Raw genomic sequence first — 16,857 nt, forward strand, 5'->3', positions numbered from 1 at the left:
TGCCTACTCTGTTTCCGTTGCCTCTGATTCACTTCTTGGTATCTTCTTGGGCAGTTTCTTGAACCCATTCTTTATGGAACAAACAGATCAGTTTCATAGTCCTTACTATCTACATCCAGGTGAGAACCCGGGCCTCACCCTCATTACACAAACTCTAAATGAGAACAATTACTCCTCATGGAGCAGAAGTATGAGAAGAGCCTTACTCTCCAAGAACAAAATCAAATTCATTGATGGGTCCATAAACAAGCCCCTGAAAACAGATACACTGTTTGATGCATGGGAAAGATGTAATGTAATGATACTTTCTTGGATAACCAAGACTCTCTCCCCACAGATTGCTGAAAGCGTCATATACATTGAAGAGGCCAAGGAACTGTGGGATGAACTGAAAGAACGGTTCTCTAAAGGGGATTATTTCAAGATTTCAGACTTGCTGCAAGACATACACTCTATCAAACAGGGAGAGAGAGGAGTAAGTCAGTATTTCATTGATTTGAAAATTCTATGGGAGGAGTTGGAATCTCTAAGACCCATACCCACTTGTACATGTAAGGTTCCGTGCAGTTGTGATCTCTCTAAGGTCTCCCTAAAGTACAGGGAAATGGAGCATGTGATATGCTTCTTGAAAGGGCTGAATGACTCCTACAATACTGTCAGGACACAGATTCTTTTGATGGATCCCTTACCTAATGTCAATCGTGTTTTCTCTCTCATTATGCAACAAGAGAGACAAGAGAAACATAGCTCTCCCGAGATCAAGGTTCTAGCCAATGCTAGTGATAAAAACAATCAATGGAAGGGCCAAGGAAGAGGCTCTGGCTTTCGTGCCCAAGGAAGAGGAAGGGGTAGAAATCCTAACTATGGAAAGCAATGCTCTTTCTGCAACAAAATGAACCACACTGTGGATGAGTGTTATTCCAAACACGGATACCCTCCTTGGTTTAAGAAAGGTGACAACAATCAAGACAAGAAAAATGATTGGGGCACTGCAAATGCCTGCCAAGCCAGTACTGAGACAGAAGGGGCCCAAAGCACACAACAGACCAACAATGGAAATATTTTCAGCTCATTCACAGCAGAGCAGATGCAAAAACTCATTAGAATGATGGACAAGATTGATGACCCGCCTCACAAAGTCAATCAAGTTCAAAGGGGGGACACTGAACATAAACAAGGTAATTTTTCATGGATAATAGACACTGGTGCCACAGATCATGTGACACATGATAGGGCAAATTTTGTGACTTTATATAAAATCAAACCTGTTTCTGTGAAACTGCCAAACAATACAATTTTAACTGCTGAATATGCTGGAACTGTATGTTTTACAAAAGAATTAGTCATTTTTAATGTCCTTTACATCCCTGAATTCTGTTTTAATCTAATCTCTATTCAAAGCCTCACTAAAGACCTGGACTGCAGTCTAATATTTTCCTCTAAGACTTGTCAGATAAAGGAGAACCATACATTGAAGATGATTGGATGTGCTAACTCTTGGAAGGGCCTCTATTACCTACAAGCTCTTCCTAATTCTGACCAAAGATATAATGCTAAAGCTGTTTTTTCTTTTAAGAACCTTAATGTAAACCTGTGGCACTGTAGATTGGGCCATCCAGGAGGCAAGGTTATGAAACATATATGTGATAGTTTTCCCTATGTTAAGGCTGACATTAATACTGTTTGTGACACTTGCCACTATGCTAAGCAGCGAAAGTTACCCTTTTCTAAAAGTGTTTCTGCTACTACTGATTTTGAAATTATGCATTGTGATATATGGGGTCCTCTTAATACCATCTCTGTCCATGGTCATAAGTACTTTCTAACCATAGTAGATGATTACAGTAGGCATACTTGGATTTTTCTCATGAACAATAAGGGACAAACTAGAGAACTGTTGCAGAATTTTGTTATTAAAATCAAAAACCAGTTTAATAAACTAATTAAAACTATAAGGTCTGACAATGACCCTGAATTTAATTGTGTGGATTTTTATAATGTGCATGGCATTAACCACCAGAGAAGTTGTGTTGAAACCCCGGAACAGAACTCTATTGTTGAGAGGAAGCATCAACATATTTTGAATGTGACTCGTGGTCTCCTATTTCAAGCCAGTATTCCTAATGCTTACTGGTCATATGCTGTTGGCCATGCTGTTTATTTGATAAACAGATTGCCTACTGCCATTCTTAACCACAAAAGCCCTCATGAAATTCTCTACAAGCTACCTCCCACCTTTCTAGATCTCAAAATCTTTGGTTGTTTATGTTTTGCCTCAACTTTAGAGAATAACAGAAGCAAACTTGACCCTAGAGCTAGGAAAGGAATTTTCCTAGGATACAAATATGGTGTGAAAGGATACATTGTGCTTGATGTTCATAGTAAAGAACTGTTTATCAGCAGAAATGTCATATTTCATGAGGATGTTTTCCCTTACAAAGAACCACAGGGCAGCAGAGCCCATTGTGATGTTGGGAAGGACAAAGCCGATGCCCTAACTGACCTCCTACAAGATCAGTACCCTACCAGTAACAACAGCCATAATGAGCTCAACAATACTTACCAAACTGCAATAGAGCAGTCAGAAGAGCAACCCTCAGATAATGAAGAAAACAGTGCTGGCACCAGCAGTAGCCCCAACAGCCAGAGACATAGAAGGTCTGACAGACCCAGAAGGACTCCCACATACTTGAAGGATTACATCCACCAGGTGAATCAATCCTCAACTATTAAGAATGGTCTAAAAACCCCCTATCCCATTTCTGACTTGTTATGCTGTGATAATCTTACAGAAAAACACTTAAAGTACACCATGACTGTCACCGGGAACAAGGAACCCAAATCTTACAGTGAAGCAAAAGGGATGACTGAGTGGGTGAAGGCCATGCAGAGAGAAATCCAAGCTCTACAGGACAATAACACATGGGTTTTGACATCACTGCCTACAGGGAAGACCGCAATAGGTTGTAAATGGGTGTATAAAACCAAATACAGGGCCGATGGTAGCATTGAAAGGTACAAAGCCCGCTTAGTGGCAAAGGGCTATACACAGCAGGAGAGAATAGACTACCTAGACACCTTCTCCCCTGTAGCTAAGCTTACCACAGTTAGACTACTTATTGCCCTAGCTGCTTCTAACAGCTGGTTTCTACACCAACTGGATGTTGACAATGCTTTCCTACACGGAGACCTCAATGAAGAGGTCTACATGGAACCACCCCCAGGTCTGGATGCTTGTAATAAAGGACAGGTTTGCAGATTGACAAAGTCTTTGTATGGCTTAAAACAAGCCAGCAGACAGTGGTTTGAAAAGCTCTCTTCCTTTCTAATAACTGCTAATTTTGTTCAGTCTAAATCTGATCACTCTTTGTTTATTAAGAGGACACCTACAAGCTTTACTGCTTTACTTGTATATGTGGATGATATTGTGTTGACAGGGGACTCCATGATGGAAATCAACTGCATAAAGGAACTACTCCACAATAGGTTTCGAATAAAGAACCTAGGAGAACTCAAATACTTCCTAGGGTTGGAAGTGGCCAGATCTAGAAAGGGTATCCACCTATGCCAAAGAAAATATGCATTAGACATACTAGAAGAAACGGGAATGTTGGGGTGCAAGCCTTCGTCCACACCATTCCTAAGTGACACAAGCACTTTGTACAAGTTGGACAGCTACCTGGATGACCCAGGTCCTTACAGGAGGTTAATAGGGAAGTTACTTTACCTCACAAATACAAGACCTGACCTATGTTTTACAGTCAATTTACTTAGCCAATTTGTTCACTCACCTACTGATTATCACTACCGGGCCATTCAACATGTTCTCAGGTACATTAAGTCCACGCCCTCTGAGGGATTGTTCTTCCCAGCTGACTCTCCTATGCAACTAAAGGCCTTTAGTGACTCTGACTGGGCAACATGTCCCAACACTAGAAGGTCCACAACAGGGTTCTGCATCTTCCTTGGATCCTCACTCATCTCTTGGAAATCTAAAAAGCAGAAGACTGTCTCCAGATCCTCCACTGAAGCCGAATACAGGGCTCTTGCAGCCACTGTATGCGAGATACAGTGGCTCAGTTATCTACTTCAAGACCTTCAAGTAGAAGAGTCAGGAACGCCTGCCTTGTATTGCGACAACAAGTCTGCAAGGCATATAGCTCACAACCAGAGCTTTCATGAACGAACTAAGCACATCGAACTCGATTGCCATGTCGTCCGTGAGAAAATCCAGGAACACCTCCTTAATCTTCTACCCGTACGCTCCGACCAGCAGCTGGCTGACATCTTCACGAAGTTTCCTCATCGTGTCAGATTTAGGTCAACTGTTCCCAAGCTTGGACTGACGACCATCCATCGTCCAACTTGAGGGGAGGCTATTAGGAATCAAGATTGATTCCTTACTGTCAAAGAAGACAGTAACCTTTGTATTTAATGTTTTCTGTTATGTTAGTTTTAGGTTTTAATGGTTTGTTAACAGAGCTCTATAAATAGAGCTCTCCTTCTTTGTTCAAAGTAAGAAACAGAACACAGATTTACAGAAGCAATATACTACACAAAAATAATAAAGCAAGAAAAGAGAAAGTTTTTCTTACCTCTCGTGTTGTGCTCTTCATTTTTCTTTTCTCCGGCGTCGTCAACAGCCGTCTCCTCCGCCGCAGATCTGCTCTGGAGTGGCCGGAGCTCCATCGCCAAGGGAGTTCTCTCTTTCGCTCTGATCTCTCTCATCTCACGCGTTTCTCACACTGCTGGCGTGGCTAGAATACTAGCCTTACGCTTACTGGGTATAAGCCACCATGGGCTGGGCCGTTTATATGGGTATACAGTGCTGGGCCATTCCTAAAAAGACCTATCAAGGAGTTCTGATACCAATTGTAAACACATAAAGTATTATCTGTTTTTTTGTGTGAAAAACACTCTTTATTAATTAAATAACAGATTATAGGCTTATAGCCTTACAGCAACAAAGAAAAACTACTCTATAACAAAAAAATAACTCTCCAAGTAGTGGACAATTTCCTAAACATAAGTCACTGTATCCCTAAATAATAGGACAATAACTGACCATAATATTTAAACAGAAAATTAAAAATTGAAACTAACGTTTAATTACTAATAAAACAGAAACTAATCTTTAATTACTGATACGGTAAACATAACATCTGGTTATTTAATTAAGTTTCAAGTAATTTATAAACTTGGATATATATTTTTAATTAAGTTATTATAAAAAGTTTTGGTTTTGGTTGAGTATTTAAAATTTTTTTAGTTTCATTTAAATAATTTGATACTAATAATGATGTTTTTTATAAAAAGAAATAATAAGATTGTCCATATTGAAGTTCTGAAATGGTGTGGGGACTATATTAATCAATCAATAAATGATGTTGAAGATTATGAATTTGTGGTAGCTGTGAAGTCTTCCTTTTGTGTCGCTTCACAATGTAGACAACATAAACTCTATCCGTTTTTCGTTTCATACACAAACCAAACCCGCGGCGTTGATTATCCTTATTATTTTCTTTTGATGCTTGGTTTTTCCATATGTTTTGCTTGAATATCTTATTTTTCTATTTATTTCATAAGATTACATTTTCATTCAATTTGACATTCTTTATTATATTTATTCTTGTATCAACTTACCTTTTTTCTTTATTGTGGATTTCATGGTACTAAGATTGGACAATTGATGTGTTGGGATTTTTAGGATTTTGAAGATGAGAGATATAAAAGATATGTTATATGAAAAAACTTGTTATTTTATTGGTTAAATTATGTCTGTTGTTCTCATTTTTGTAGGATAAAATGGAGACGACAAACATACAGATCTTTTTATAGTGGGTGACAGAATAGGTTTAAAAAATAATAACTCTCATATCATGTTGAACATAATAAAAGATATGTTTGAGATTAAATCTCTTTAATGTAGAAAATACACATAGAATAGTATATTTATAATAACAAAAATATGGGTCAAACCCAAAATAAAAAAATAATAATAATAAAAAAAGTAATTAAAAATAAAAAATAAAAATAATATATCAAAATAGATATCCAATAATTTAATATATTTATATTAGGTCTTCATTCAATCAAGTCCTAAAAGTCAATGGCATCAAAATCGCTAACAAAACAATGACCAGGCATGCTTATGAAGTAGTTTTTAAAATAACAATTTGGTGATATGGAATTTAGTTTTTTTTTTTTTAAAAAAAATGGTGAATATTTGATAAAAGAGGATAATCTGATAAGGTTTCAATCAGCAAAATTAGGGATTGGTTTGTGGTTCAATCAACAAAATTAGGGATTGAAGATTTAGCAAGATTGGAAGTGAAAGAATTCGTCGTTGTTGGGGCAGGTTCGTCGGAATCAAAAAGCTGTTAGCATTGAAGGTGACTTTCAATTCTTCCATTGCGGTTTAGAGTTTTTTGTTCAGTATTTTTTTGTCGTGATGTATTGTAGTCTTTTCTTTTAAGTAACATGATGTTGGGGTATTAGGTGTTTAAATGTTAGGGTAAGAGGTGTTTAAATTTTAATCAAAAAATAATTAAACTATTATTAGTTTAGAATGTTGGGTACATACAATGAAACACGTAAAAGGAAGACCTCACCACTACCACAACTTCAAAGTCTTCACCACACTATCATTTAACGATTAATTAAAATGTAGATCTAAAACGAGAAAAGAGAATACTTCACTGAGTCTTCAAGCAAAATCAACAAGTTCCAAACTTCGTAGAGTCTTCATTAAGGGTGACAAAAATATCCATAGACACATGTATCTGTGGGTAAAATCCGTTATGAATAAAATTTATTGTAGATAATGACTGTTCGTGGATATTTATTATCCGTAAGTAACGGATATTTATTAGATAAAAATAATATACTTGATCCGCGATATCTGTTATCCACAAAAATAATAAAAAAAATTAATTTATATATTTTTTAATTAAATTTAATTAAAAATAAAATAAAATTATATTTTATTAAGTTAAATTTAATTAAAATTAAAATTTAATTTATATTTAATTTAATTTAATTTATATTATTTTTTTTAATTTTATTTAAATTTTATTTTAAAAACTATACAATATTTTTTATTTTACTTTTTAAAAATATTTACAGGTATCCATAAATTTTAAAATACTCACGAATATTTTTTAAACAAATAAACAAATATCTACATGAATAATGCATATAATTTTATCTTATAGGTTGAATTACGGTTAGACGTTATCCATATCCTATTCCACCCATTATCATCCTGTTTCCCACACCATTCCATAATTTTAAAACCTTTTTTGTGCGAAAAATTTCATGGTGAAATAACCACGAAATTCAAGAAATCAAAAACGCGTTTTGAGGCATTTTATAAGCTACCTACAAAACAGGTAAAATGCAACCTTGCACGGTGTTATCAACTGCAGTTTGAATTCTTATCATATTTTTTCCAATGTCCGACACCTCCTATACCTCGACTCCCACCAACCATTCTGACTTTCCGGCGGGAATTGTAATTCCCATTATAATAGGTAGGATTTAAACTGTCATTTTCTGTTTTATATTGGTTTATTTGCAAGACCTTTCTGTTATGACTGAACGCTCTAATGATCTTAATGCAGTTGTCATTATTGTGAAGATTGGTATTTGCTTTTGGGTATTTGGTGAATGCAAAAAAAGATATCAGGTCAATGGTGGTTTTAAACAAACAGGAACACCAGATAAACAATTTATGACACTCACTATGGATAAATTTCTAAATGATATGGAAAGGGAGAAGCCAATCAGGTTCACTGATCAGCAGCTAAGGATTGCAACTGATAATTACTCTTATCACTTGGGGTCAGGAGGTTTTGGGTCTGTTTATAAAGGAAGTTTTAGTAATGGAACCATTATAGCTGTGAAAGTTCTACTTGGGAGTTCTGACAAAAGAATTGATGAACAGTTTATGGCAGAAGTGGGTACCATTGGTAAAGTTCATCATTTCAATCTAGTTCGTCTATATGGGTTTTGCTTCGAAAGACACTTGAGAGCACTGGTTTACGAGTACATGGTGAATGGCCCGCTTGAGAAGTACCTATTTCATGAAAGCACCTTCTTATCATTCGAAAAGCTCCATGAGATCGCAATTGGTACAGCAAGAGGGATTGCTTACTTGCATGAAGAGTGCCAACAGAGAATAATCCACTATGATATCAAACCAGGAAATATTCTCTTGGATAGGAACTTTTGTCCTAAAGTTGCTGATTTTGGTTTGGCCAAGCTTTGCAACAGGGACCATACTCATATAACCATGACTGGGGGTAGGGGCACTCCTGGTTATGCTGCACCTGAACTTTGGTTGCCTTTTCCTGTAACTCACAAGTGTGATGTTTACAGCTTTGGCATGCTGTTATTTGAAATCATTGGCAGAAGGAAAAACCATAACATTAACCTTCCAGAAAGTCAGGTTTGGTTTCCAATGTGGGCTTGGGAAAAATTTGCTGCTGAAAAAGTGGAGGAGTTGATAACTTCTTGTGGGATAGACGACAAAGATAGGGAGATTGCAGAAAGAATTGTTAAAGTAGCTTTGTCATGTGTGCAGTATAGGCCAGAAGCAAGACCTATAATGAGTGTTGTAGTGAAAATGTTGGAAGGTTCTGTTGAAGTTCCAAACCCTCCAAACCCATTTCAGTACCTGATTGGTTGGGTTCCACCAACTCCTGATACTGACACAAATATCAGTTCTGACTCGTCGGCATTGGTAACCAAATCTGTCCCTGTACTTGCCACACATGCTATCACCACCGACGAGATTGAATTAGCGTCTGTATAAATTTGTTGTGTTAATCCATCTGGACGTTCAATATGTGACATTTATATTTTTCATTTTACATTTATGAGTTCATCAAATGTATCTACCAAGTGAATTGTATCTTTATATTTCAAATAAGCAATTGAATAATTATTTTAGTTTTACAATTATTATTTAATATAGGGAAACGAAGGATAATCAAATTTGAAATTTGAATTTCAAATAAATAGATAAGGCAAGGGTTGAGAATATTTACTTTATATCTTTTTTTAAATTAAATTTTTGAAAAAAATTTACTTTTAGAATACTCTTTTATATAAGATAAAAAGGTATTTATTTATTGTTTAGACTTAGAAAATTAAGATTTAGATATTGTTCATATTTGACATTCTAAAAAAGAAGCTACTTCACATATAGTATATTTTCTTATATATATCTTATATTTCTAAAATCCTATAAATTCCAATATTGGTGTCAAGAGTCATTGATAGAAGCACTCTAAGTTCACAAAAGGTTGGGGAAGTGAATGCATAAGTAAAAAAAAATCTCATTTTGAACCAACCAAACTTTCATATAATTGGTATTGTTTATATTCATGTCTTTCTCTTCAATGTTTGTAATTTACTTTTATAATTAGTGTTTGTTATAGTTTGATTATCTTGATATCTGATTCATTGAATATTTAAAAATATCTTTTGTGATTTAGAAACAAAACAAGAACAACAAAAATGAAGCTTGTATCGTGAGAATGAATTAGGTTTAAGATCATTTCATAATGCTCCTTTTGACGAGTCAAATGGGGATTGAGCACATGAACGGGGGTTCTTGGATAGTGTTCAACAAGCTGAAGGGCGAATTAAGGAAGCGTTAAATATTTCTATATTTTTTATCGGTACTATTTTGGATACAAAATATTGGCAAGTAAGAAGGTAACAAGAATGTTAATAGAATGATGAGACAATATTGTTACTCTTACAAGTCAAAGTTCGTGTTTCAAAATTTATTAACTATAGTTAGATTCAGATAACGCGGGTTTGATTTATGTAGTCAACACACTATGAAACGAATTTATGTTGTCTACACTGTGAAGCGACACAAAAGGAAGACTTCACTGCTACCACAAATTCATAATCTTCAACATCATTTATTGATTGATTAATATAGTTCCCACACCATTTCAGAACATCAATTTCCATATATAAAACGACAAAAGAGAAGACTTCATCGAGTCTTCCGTATAATGCATTACTACCACATTATATAGAGTTTTAATGGGTATGGGAATTTGCTGCGGAAATTTCTTCGAAATTCACTAAAACCGTGTTTATTTTGACCTTTGTGGTGCGTGGTTAATATATATTACAAAGTACTCAGTTTCACAAAGCAAATAATAAACTGGGAATTACAGAATTCCACTAGTTTATCTTTTATTCCACTACGTCACTTAGTGTAACATATTCAATTCTTATCTATATTACCCAATGTCAGAGACTATCATCATCACCGGAGGTATAATTTTAACTAACCAAATCTATTTGGTTTGAATTCATCTTCGGTTCTGATTTTGTTTTTTGATGGTTTAGTGGTGAAGTTTGACTTACTTAACAGTGCTATAATGTACTGCAGGTATATCCTTTGTGATACTTTGTGTTATTATATGGCTACGGCCAAAGTGTAATTGTGTTCAAGACTCAAAATTTATGACACTCACCATGAATAAATTTCTGAACGAGATGGAAAAGGAGAAGGTAATCATGTTTACAGAACAACACCTAAGAATTGCAACGGATAACTATTCTTACTTGAAGGGGTCAGGAGGTTTTGGAAAAGTCTACAGGGGAATTTTTAGTGATGGAACCATTGTAGCCGTGAAGGTACTGCATGCGATTTCTGAAGAGAGAATAGAGGAGCAGTTTATGGCTGAAGTAGGAACAATAGGAAAAATTCATCATTTCAATCTGGTTCGACTGTACGGGTTTTCTTTGGAGAAAAACTTCACCGCACTGGTTTATGAGTACATGGGGAATGGTTCTCTTGACAAGTTTTTGTTTAAACCAGAAAATGCCTTAGGTTTTGAAAAGCTTTATGAGATTGCAATTGGGACAGCCAAAGGCATTTCTTACTTGCATGAAGAGTGTCAACAAAGAATTATCCACTACGACATCAAACCCGGAAATATTCTCTTGGATAGAAACTTCAATGCTAAAGTTGCTGATTTTGGCTTAGCCAAACTATGCAACAGAGAAAATACTCACATTACTGTAGAATAAACTCAAATGGTGCCCACATGTCTTCCACTGCACCAAAAAAAATCTTGTCTGGTTATGAAAAAAAATCTACCGAAAGTAAGCAAATAGTTGGAGGGAGAAAAGACATGCACCGAAAGAAGTATAATAATAAGAAGAAGTAATGATGGCACCACCGAAAGAAATTAATAATTGGACCCTTGCATCGTTTTCTTCTTTGATTCTTCAACTATAAATAGGCAAGCACAAGCAAGGAAATGGCACGGTGCAGAGAGAAAAAAAAACTGAGTGTGTGAAAGAAATAAAATAAGTGTTTGTGTGTAGTGTGCACCGAGAGATAAAAAAAAGATTGTGTATTGTGAGTTTAAGGTTCTGAGTGTTTTTTGTAGTGAGAAATTTTTCTCTTTCCTTGTGTTACAGAGTGTTGTAATATTTCAGAAATTTGTGAAGTTTTCAAATAATAAAATTACTTTGATACCAACAAATTGGTATCAGAGCTCTGAGAGTCTGAGTGTCCGAGTGAAAAAGAGAGTAGAAATGGCAAACCTTGTTAACAGTGTGTCCCTTCCTCAGTTGACAAAGAAAGTCAACTTTGATAATTGGAGTGTGCAGATGAGAGCTCTTCTTGGATCCCAAGACGTATGGGATGTAGTGGAGAATGGGTACGAAGAACCCACAGACGACGAAGGACTGACGGCTGCCCAACTTGTAGCGTTGAAGAAAACGCGTGTGAAGGATAAATCAGCTCTATACATTTTGTACCGAGCTGTGGACGAATCTGGCTTTGAGAAGATAGTGAATGCTAAATCTTCAAAAGAAGCATGGCAGATTCTGGAGAAAGTCTATAAAGGAGACAGTCGAGTTAAACAAGTCAGGCTTCAAACTCTCAGAGGCGAATTTGAAAGCTTGAGAATGGAGGAGAAAGAACGAGTAACCGAGTATATATCTCGAGTAGAGGCAGTGGCAAATCAGATCCGCAAAAACGGAGAAGAGTTGCCAGTCAGTCGGGTGGTAGAGAAAATTCTGAGATCATTAACAGATGATTTCGAAAGTATAGTTTGCGCTATCGAGGAATCGAAGGACCTGTCAGCACTCTCAGTTGAAGAGCTCACTGGGTCACTTGAAGCCCACGAACAAAGGAGAAGGAAAAAGAAGGAACCTCTTGACCAAGCACTACAAGCACAACTTGACTTGAAGGGAACTCGGAACACTCAAGACCGAGGTCCTGGAGGCAGAGGAAGAGGAGGTCGAGGACGAGGTGGTCGAGGACGAGGTGGACGTGGCAGAGGTAACATTGAAGCCTTTACAGAACATACCGGACAACAAAATTGGCGTGGTCGTGGTCAAGGAAGGGGTCGAGGAGGTCGGTCCAAGTCTGAAGTGGAATGTTTCAAGTGTGGTAAGAATGGTCACTACGCAAATGAGTGTAGATCAGAAAGTTGCTACAACTGTGGGAAGCCAGGCCACATAGCGAAATATTGTCGGTCCGAAAAGAAAAGGGAAACAAATTTGCTTACTGAGGAAACCAATGAAGAATTAGGAGTCTTGTTGATGTCAAAAGGCCCAGAAGCCGAGCTTAAGCCAAACTGTTCAAACAACACAGTTTGGTACTTAGACACAGGAGCAAGTAACCACATGTGTGGAGATGAGAATCTGTTCAATGTACTCACCAAGATTGAGGCCGGACATGTTTCATTTGGAGATAATTCCAAGGTGGCTGTAAAAGGACGTGGGACAATCCGATACATTCAGAAGGATGGACGGGTTGGAGAAATAAGAGATGTTTACTATGTTACTGAGCTAAAAAATAATATATTGAGCATGGGACAGATGATGGAGAAAGGTAACTCAGTTCACATGAAGGATCGTGTACTATACTTGAAAGATAAAATTGGTCGTCTGGTTGCACGAGTAGAGATGAAGAAAAATCGAATGTATAAGTTGGAATTAAATATTCTAAAAAATAAGTGCCTGAAGCTTGACGTAAATGATGAAGCCATGGTATGGCATTTCCGGTTTGGTCACTTGAACTTCGGAGGCCTAGCCGAGCTGTCAAAGAAGCAGCTGGTACGTGGATTACCAGGCATAGAGTTTGAGAAAAAGTTTTGTGAAGAATGTGTACTCGGAAAACATTCAAGGACTAGGTTTCCAAAGTCAGTTGAGTTCAAGGCAGAAAAACAACTCGATCTGATACACACCGATCTGTGTGGACCAATCTCTCCTGACTCATTCAGTGGTAAGAAATACTTTATTTCATTCATAGATGATTTCTCTCGGAAGACTTGGGTATATTTCTTAGAGGAGAAATCGAAAGCATTTGAGGTATTTAAGAAGTTCAAGCTGATGGTGGAGAAGGAGACTGGCAAGCAGATAAAAGGTATACGATCTGACAGAGGAGGTGAATTCACTTCAACAAAGTTTAAAGAATATTGTGAAGAGCATGGAATAAGGCAATTTCTTACAGCTCCATATTCACCACAACAGAATGGCGTGGCTGAGAGGAAGAATCGAACCATTCTTGATATGGTTCGAACTATGCTTAAAGGAAAAAATATGCCAAAGAAGTTCTGGGCGGAAGCAGTACAATGTGCAGTCTATGTGCAAAACAGGTGTCCACATACTAAACTGGATGGAGTGACGCCACAAGAAGCATGGAGTGGGAAGAAACCGAGTGTCAGCCATTTCAGGGTTTTTGGTAGCGTGGCTTATGGCCATGTTCCAACTCAGCACAGAACAAAACTTGAAGACAAAAGCAAGAAATATGTTTTTATTGGATACGATGAAAAATCAAAAGCATACAAACTGTATAACCCAATTACAGGAAAAGTTGTTGTAAGTCGGGATGTTCAGGTTGATGAGGAAAGTGAATGGAGCTGGGACAACATGAAGGAGAAGTCCTCATGGAGCTCGGAATCTGGGGGAGAAAATTCAACAGTAGGTCACAGAAGCTCGAAAGCTACTGGGAGGAACCTAGAAAACATAACTGAGAGAATCAATGATTTTTCGGAAGAAGAAGATGAACCTATGCAATCCAGATCTCGAAGTTTACAGGACATTTATAACTCCACTGATGAAGTACATGTAGTATGTTTGTTAGCAGGAGCAGAAGATCTTAAATTTGAAGAGGCCATGCTTGATGATAGATGGAAGAAAGCAATGGATGAGGAGATCGACTCAATTGAAAAGAATGAAACATGGGAGCTGACAGATATACCCAAAGGAGCTCAACCAATTGGCTTGAAATGGGTATATAAGAAGAAAATCAACGCAGACGGAGATGTGGAACGTTACAAAGCTCGACTCGTGGTGAAGGGTTATAAACAACAGAAAGGTATTGATTATAATGAAGTGTTTGCCCCTGTAACAAGGATGGAGACAATCCGACTGCTATTTTCTTTGGCAGCACAACATGGTTGGACGATACAACAAATGGATGTGAAATCTGCATTTTTGAATGGAGTTTTAAAAGAAGAAGTCTACGTGGAGCAACCTCTCGGTTACATGCGAAGAGGAGAAGAAAAGAAGGTGTTGAAGTTAAAGAAGGCGTTGTACGGCTTGAAACAGGCTCCTCGAACCTGGAATGAAAGGATTGACACCTACTTCAAGAATAATGGTTATGAGCAGTGTCCGTATGAACATGCTCTATACCTAAAAAAGAAGAAAGGAGAAATGTTGTTTGTTGCCCTATACATAGATGATTTAATTTTCATGGGAAGCAAAATTGAGCTAATCAACGAGTTTAAGGAGGTAATGAAAAAGGAGTTTGAAATGACTGATCTAGGTGTGATGAAATACTTTCTAGGTTTGGAGGTGGATCAAAGCTCGAAAGGGATTTTTGTATCCCAAAAGAGATATGCTGAGGAGATACTGAAGAAGGCGAAGATGATGAAGTGCAATCCAGTTTCTACTCCTATGGAACCCGGAACGAAGCTAACCAAATACGGAGATGGATATCGAGTCGACCCAAGCAAGTATCGTAGCCTAATCGGAAGCCTAAGATACTTGACCAACACGAGGCCAGACTTAATGCTAAGCGTGGGGATTACAAGTCGTTTTATGGAGGAACCAAGATATTCTCATTGGAAAGCAGTAAAGCGGATATTAAGGTATGTAAAGGGTACAATATCTTTTGGATTAATGTATACTATGTCAGACAACTACCAGCTTAGTGGATATTCAGATAGTGATTGGTGTGGAGATATTGATGATCGAAAAAGCACGACTGGCTATGTTTTCTTTATGGGAGATACAGCATTTACTTGGCTTTCCAAGAAACAACCCATTGTGACGCTATCGTCATGTGAGGCAGAGTATGTGGCAGCATCCTGGAGTGTCCGACACGCAATTTGGCTAAGAAACCTACTGAAAAGTTTGGAGATGATGCAAGAAGAGAGGGTAGTGATTCGAGTAGATAATAGATCAGCAATCGAGCTAGCAAAAAATCCAGTCTATCATGAAAGAAGCAAGCATATTGATGTTCGTTTTCACTTTATCCGGGAAAAGATAAAAGAAGGAAGTGTTGAGTTAGAACATGTGGGAACTAAACAACAAATTGCAGATATATTCACAAAACCGCTCCCTGCAGTAATATTTCATGAATACAGAAAGCTTATTGGGATGAAGGATAAAAGCATTTGAGTTTATGGGGGAGTTTTGTAGAATAAACTCAAATGGTGCCCACATGTCTTCCACTGCACCAAAAAAAATCTTGTCTGGTTATGAAAAAAAATCTACCGAAAGTAAGCAAATAGTTGGAGGGAGAAAAGACATGCACCGAAAGAAGTATAATAATAAGAAGAAGTAATGATGGCACCACCGAAAGAAATTAATAATTGGACCCTTGCATCGTTTTCTTCTTTGATTCTTCAACTATAAATAGGCAAGCACAAGCAAGGAAATGGCACGGTGCAGAGAGAAAAAAAAACTGAGTGTGTGAAAGAAATAAAATAAGTGTTTGTGTGTAGTGTGCACCGAGAGATAAAAAAAAGATTGTGTATTGTGAGTTTAAGGTTCTGAGTGTTTTTTGTAGTGAGAAATTTTTCTCTTTCCTTGTGTTACAGAGTGTTGTAATATTTCAGAAATTTGTGAAGTTTTCAAATAATAAAATTACTTTGATACCAACAATTACCATGACTAAGGGTAGAGGCACTCCTGGTTATGCTGCACCAGAGCTTTGGTTGCCAAATTTTCCCGTAACTCAAAAATGTGATTCGGGATGCTGTTATTTGAAATCCTTGGAAGGAGAAGAAACTTTGAGATTGACCTTGCTGAGAGCCAGGAGTGGTTTCCAATGTGGATTTGGAAAAAAGTGGAGGCTGAAGAAGCAGAAGAATTGATGGTAGCATGTGGGATAAATGATCAAAATAAAGAGACTGCTGAAAGAATGATGAAGGTAGCTCTGTCATGTGTTCAGTATAAGCAAGAATCAAGACCTGTAATGAGTGTTGTGGTGAAAATGTTAGAAGGTTCAGTTGTAATTCCAAAACCTCTAAACCCTTTTCCGCACCTTGTTCATGAGATTCTTCCACTACCAGAATCTGGCAACACTAATACAAGTAGTACTGTTCCAGGCTTTTCAGGGATGGTAACAGAATCCAGCCATGAACCTTCTTCTCTTGTTGTGACTAAGTTCGAGACTGAATCAGCCTCTACCTAAATCTTAATTCAATTACAAAAAAGATCAATCAGTACAAGTTGTTGGTAATGTGGCAATTTTTTGTTTTTTCTTGAACAGTAAGGCTTTGACTTAGTCAAAGATTTTCGGTTCACTTAGTTTAATAGCATCTGGCATTATTTGTTTCTCTTTTTCTTAAGATA

The 16,857-nt window shown here is 37.1% G+C and overlaps 1 protein-coding gene and 1 pseudogene across 1 annotated transcript; both read left to right on the top strand.

Moving 5' to 3' along the window:
• The first annotated feature begins 7,264 nt into the window (after positions 1-7,264).
• LOC108331011 (rust resistance kinase Lr10) lies at positions 7,265-8,961 on the top strand. The gene is made up of 2 exons (XM_017565618.2): positions 7,265-7,532; positions 7,623-8,961. The coding sequence occupies exons 1-2, from the start codon at positions 7,454-7,456 to the stop codon at positions 8,813-8,815; spliced, it is 1,272 nt and encodes a 423-aa protein (XP_017421107.1). The 5' UTR covers positions 7,265-7,453; the 3' UTR covers positions 8,816-8,961.
• Positions 8,962-10,170: 1,209 nt separating this feature from the next.
• On the top strand, positions 10,171-16,839 carry LOC108330912 (G-type lectin S-receptor-like serine/threonine-protein kinase At1g34300; annotated as a pseudogene).
• Positions 16,840-16,857: the final 18 nt, after the last annotated feature.

The sequence above is a fragment of the Vigna angularis genome, chromosome 4, assembly GCF_016808095.1.
Source record: "Vigna angularis cultivar LongXiaoDou No.4 chromosome 4, ASM1680809v1, whole genome shotgun sequence".
Classification (NCBI taxonomy): Eukaryota; Viridiplantae; Streptophyta; class Magnoliopsida; order Fabales; family Fabaceae; genus Vigna; species Vigna angularis.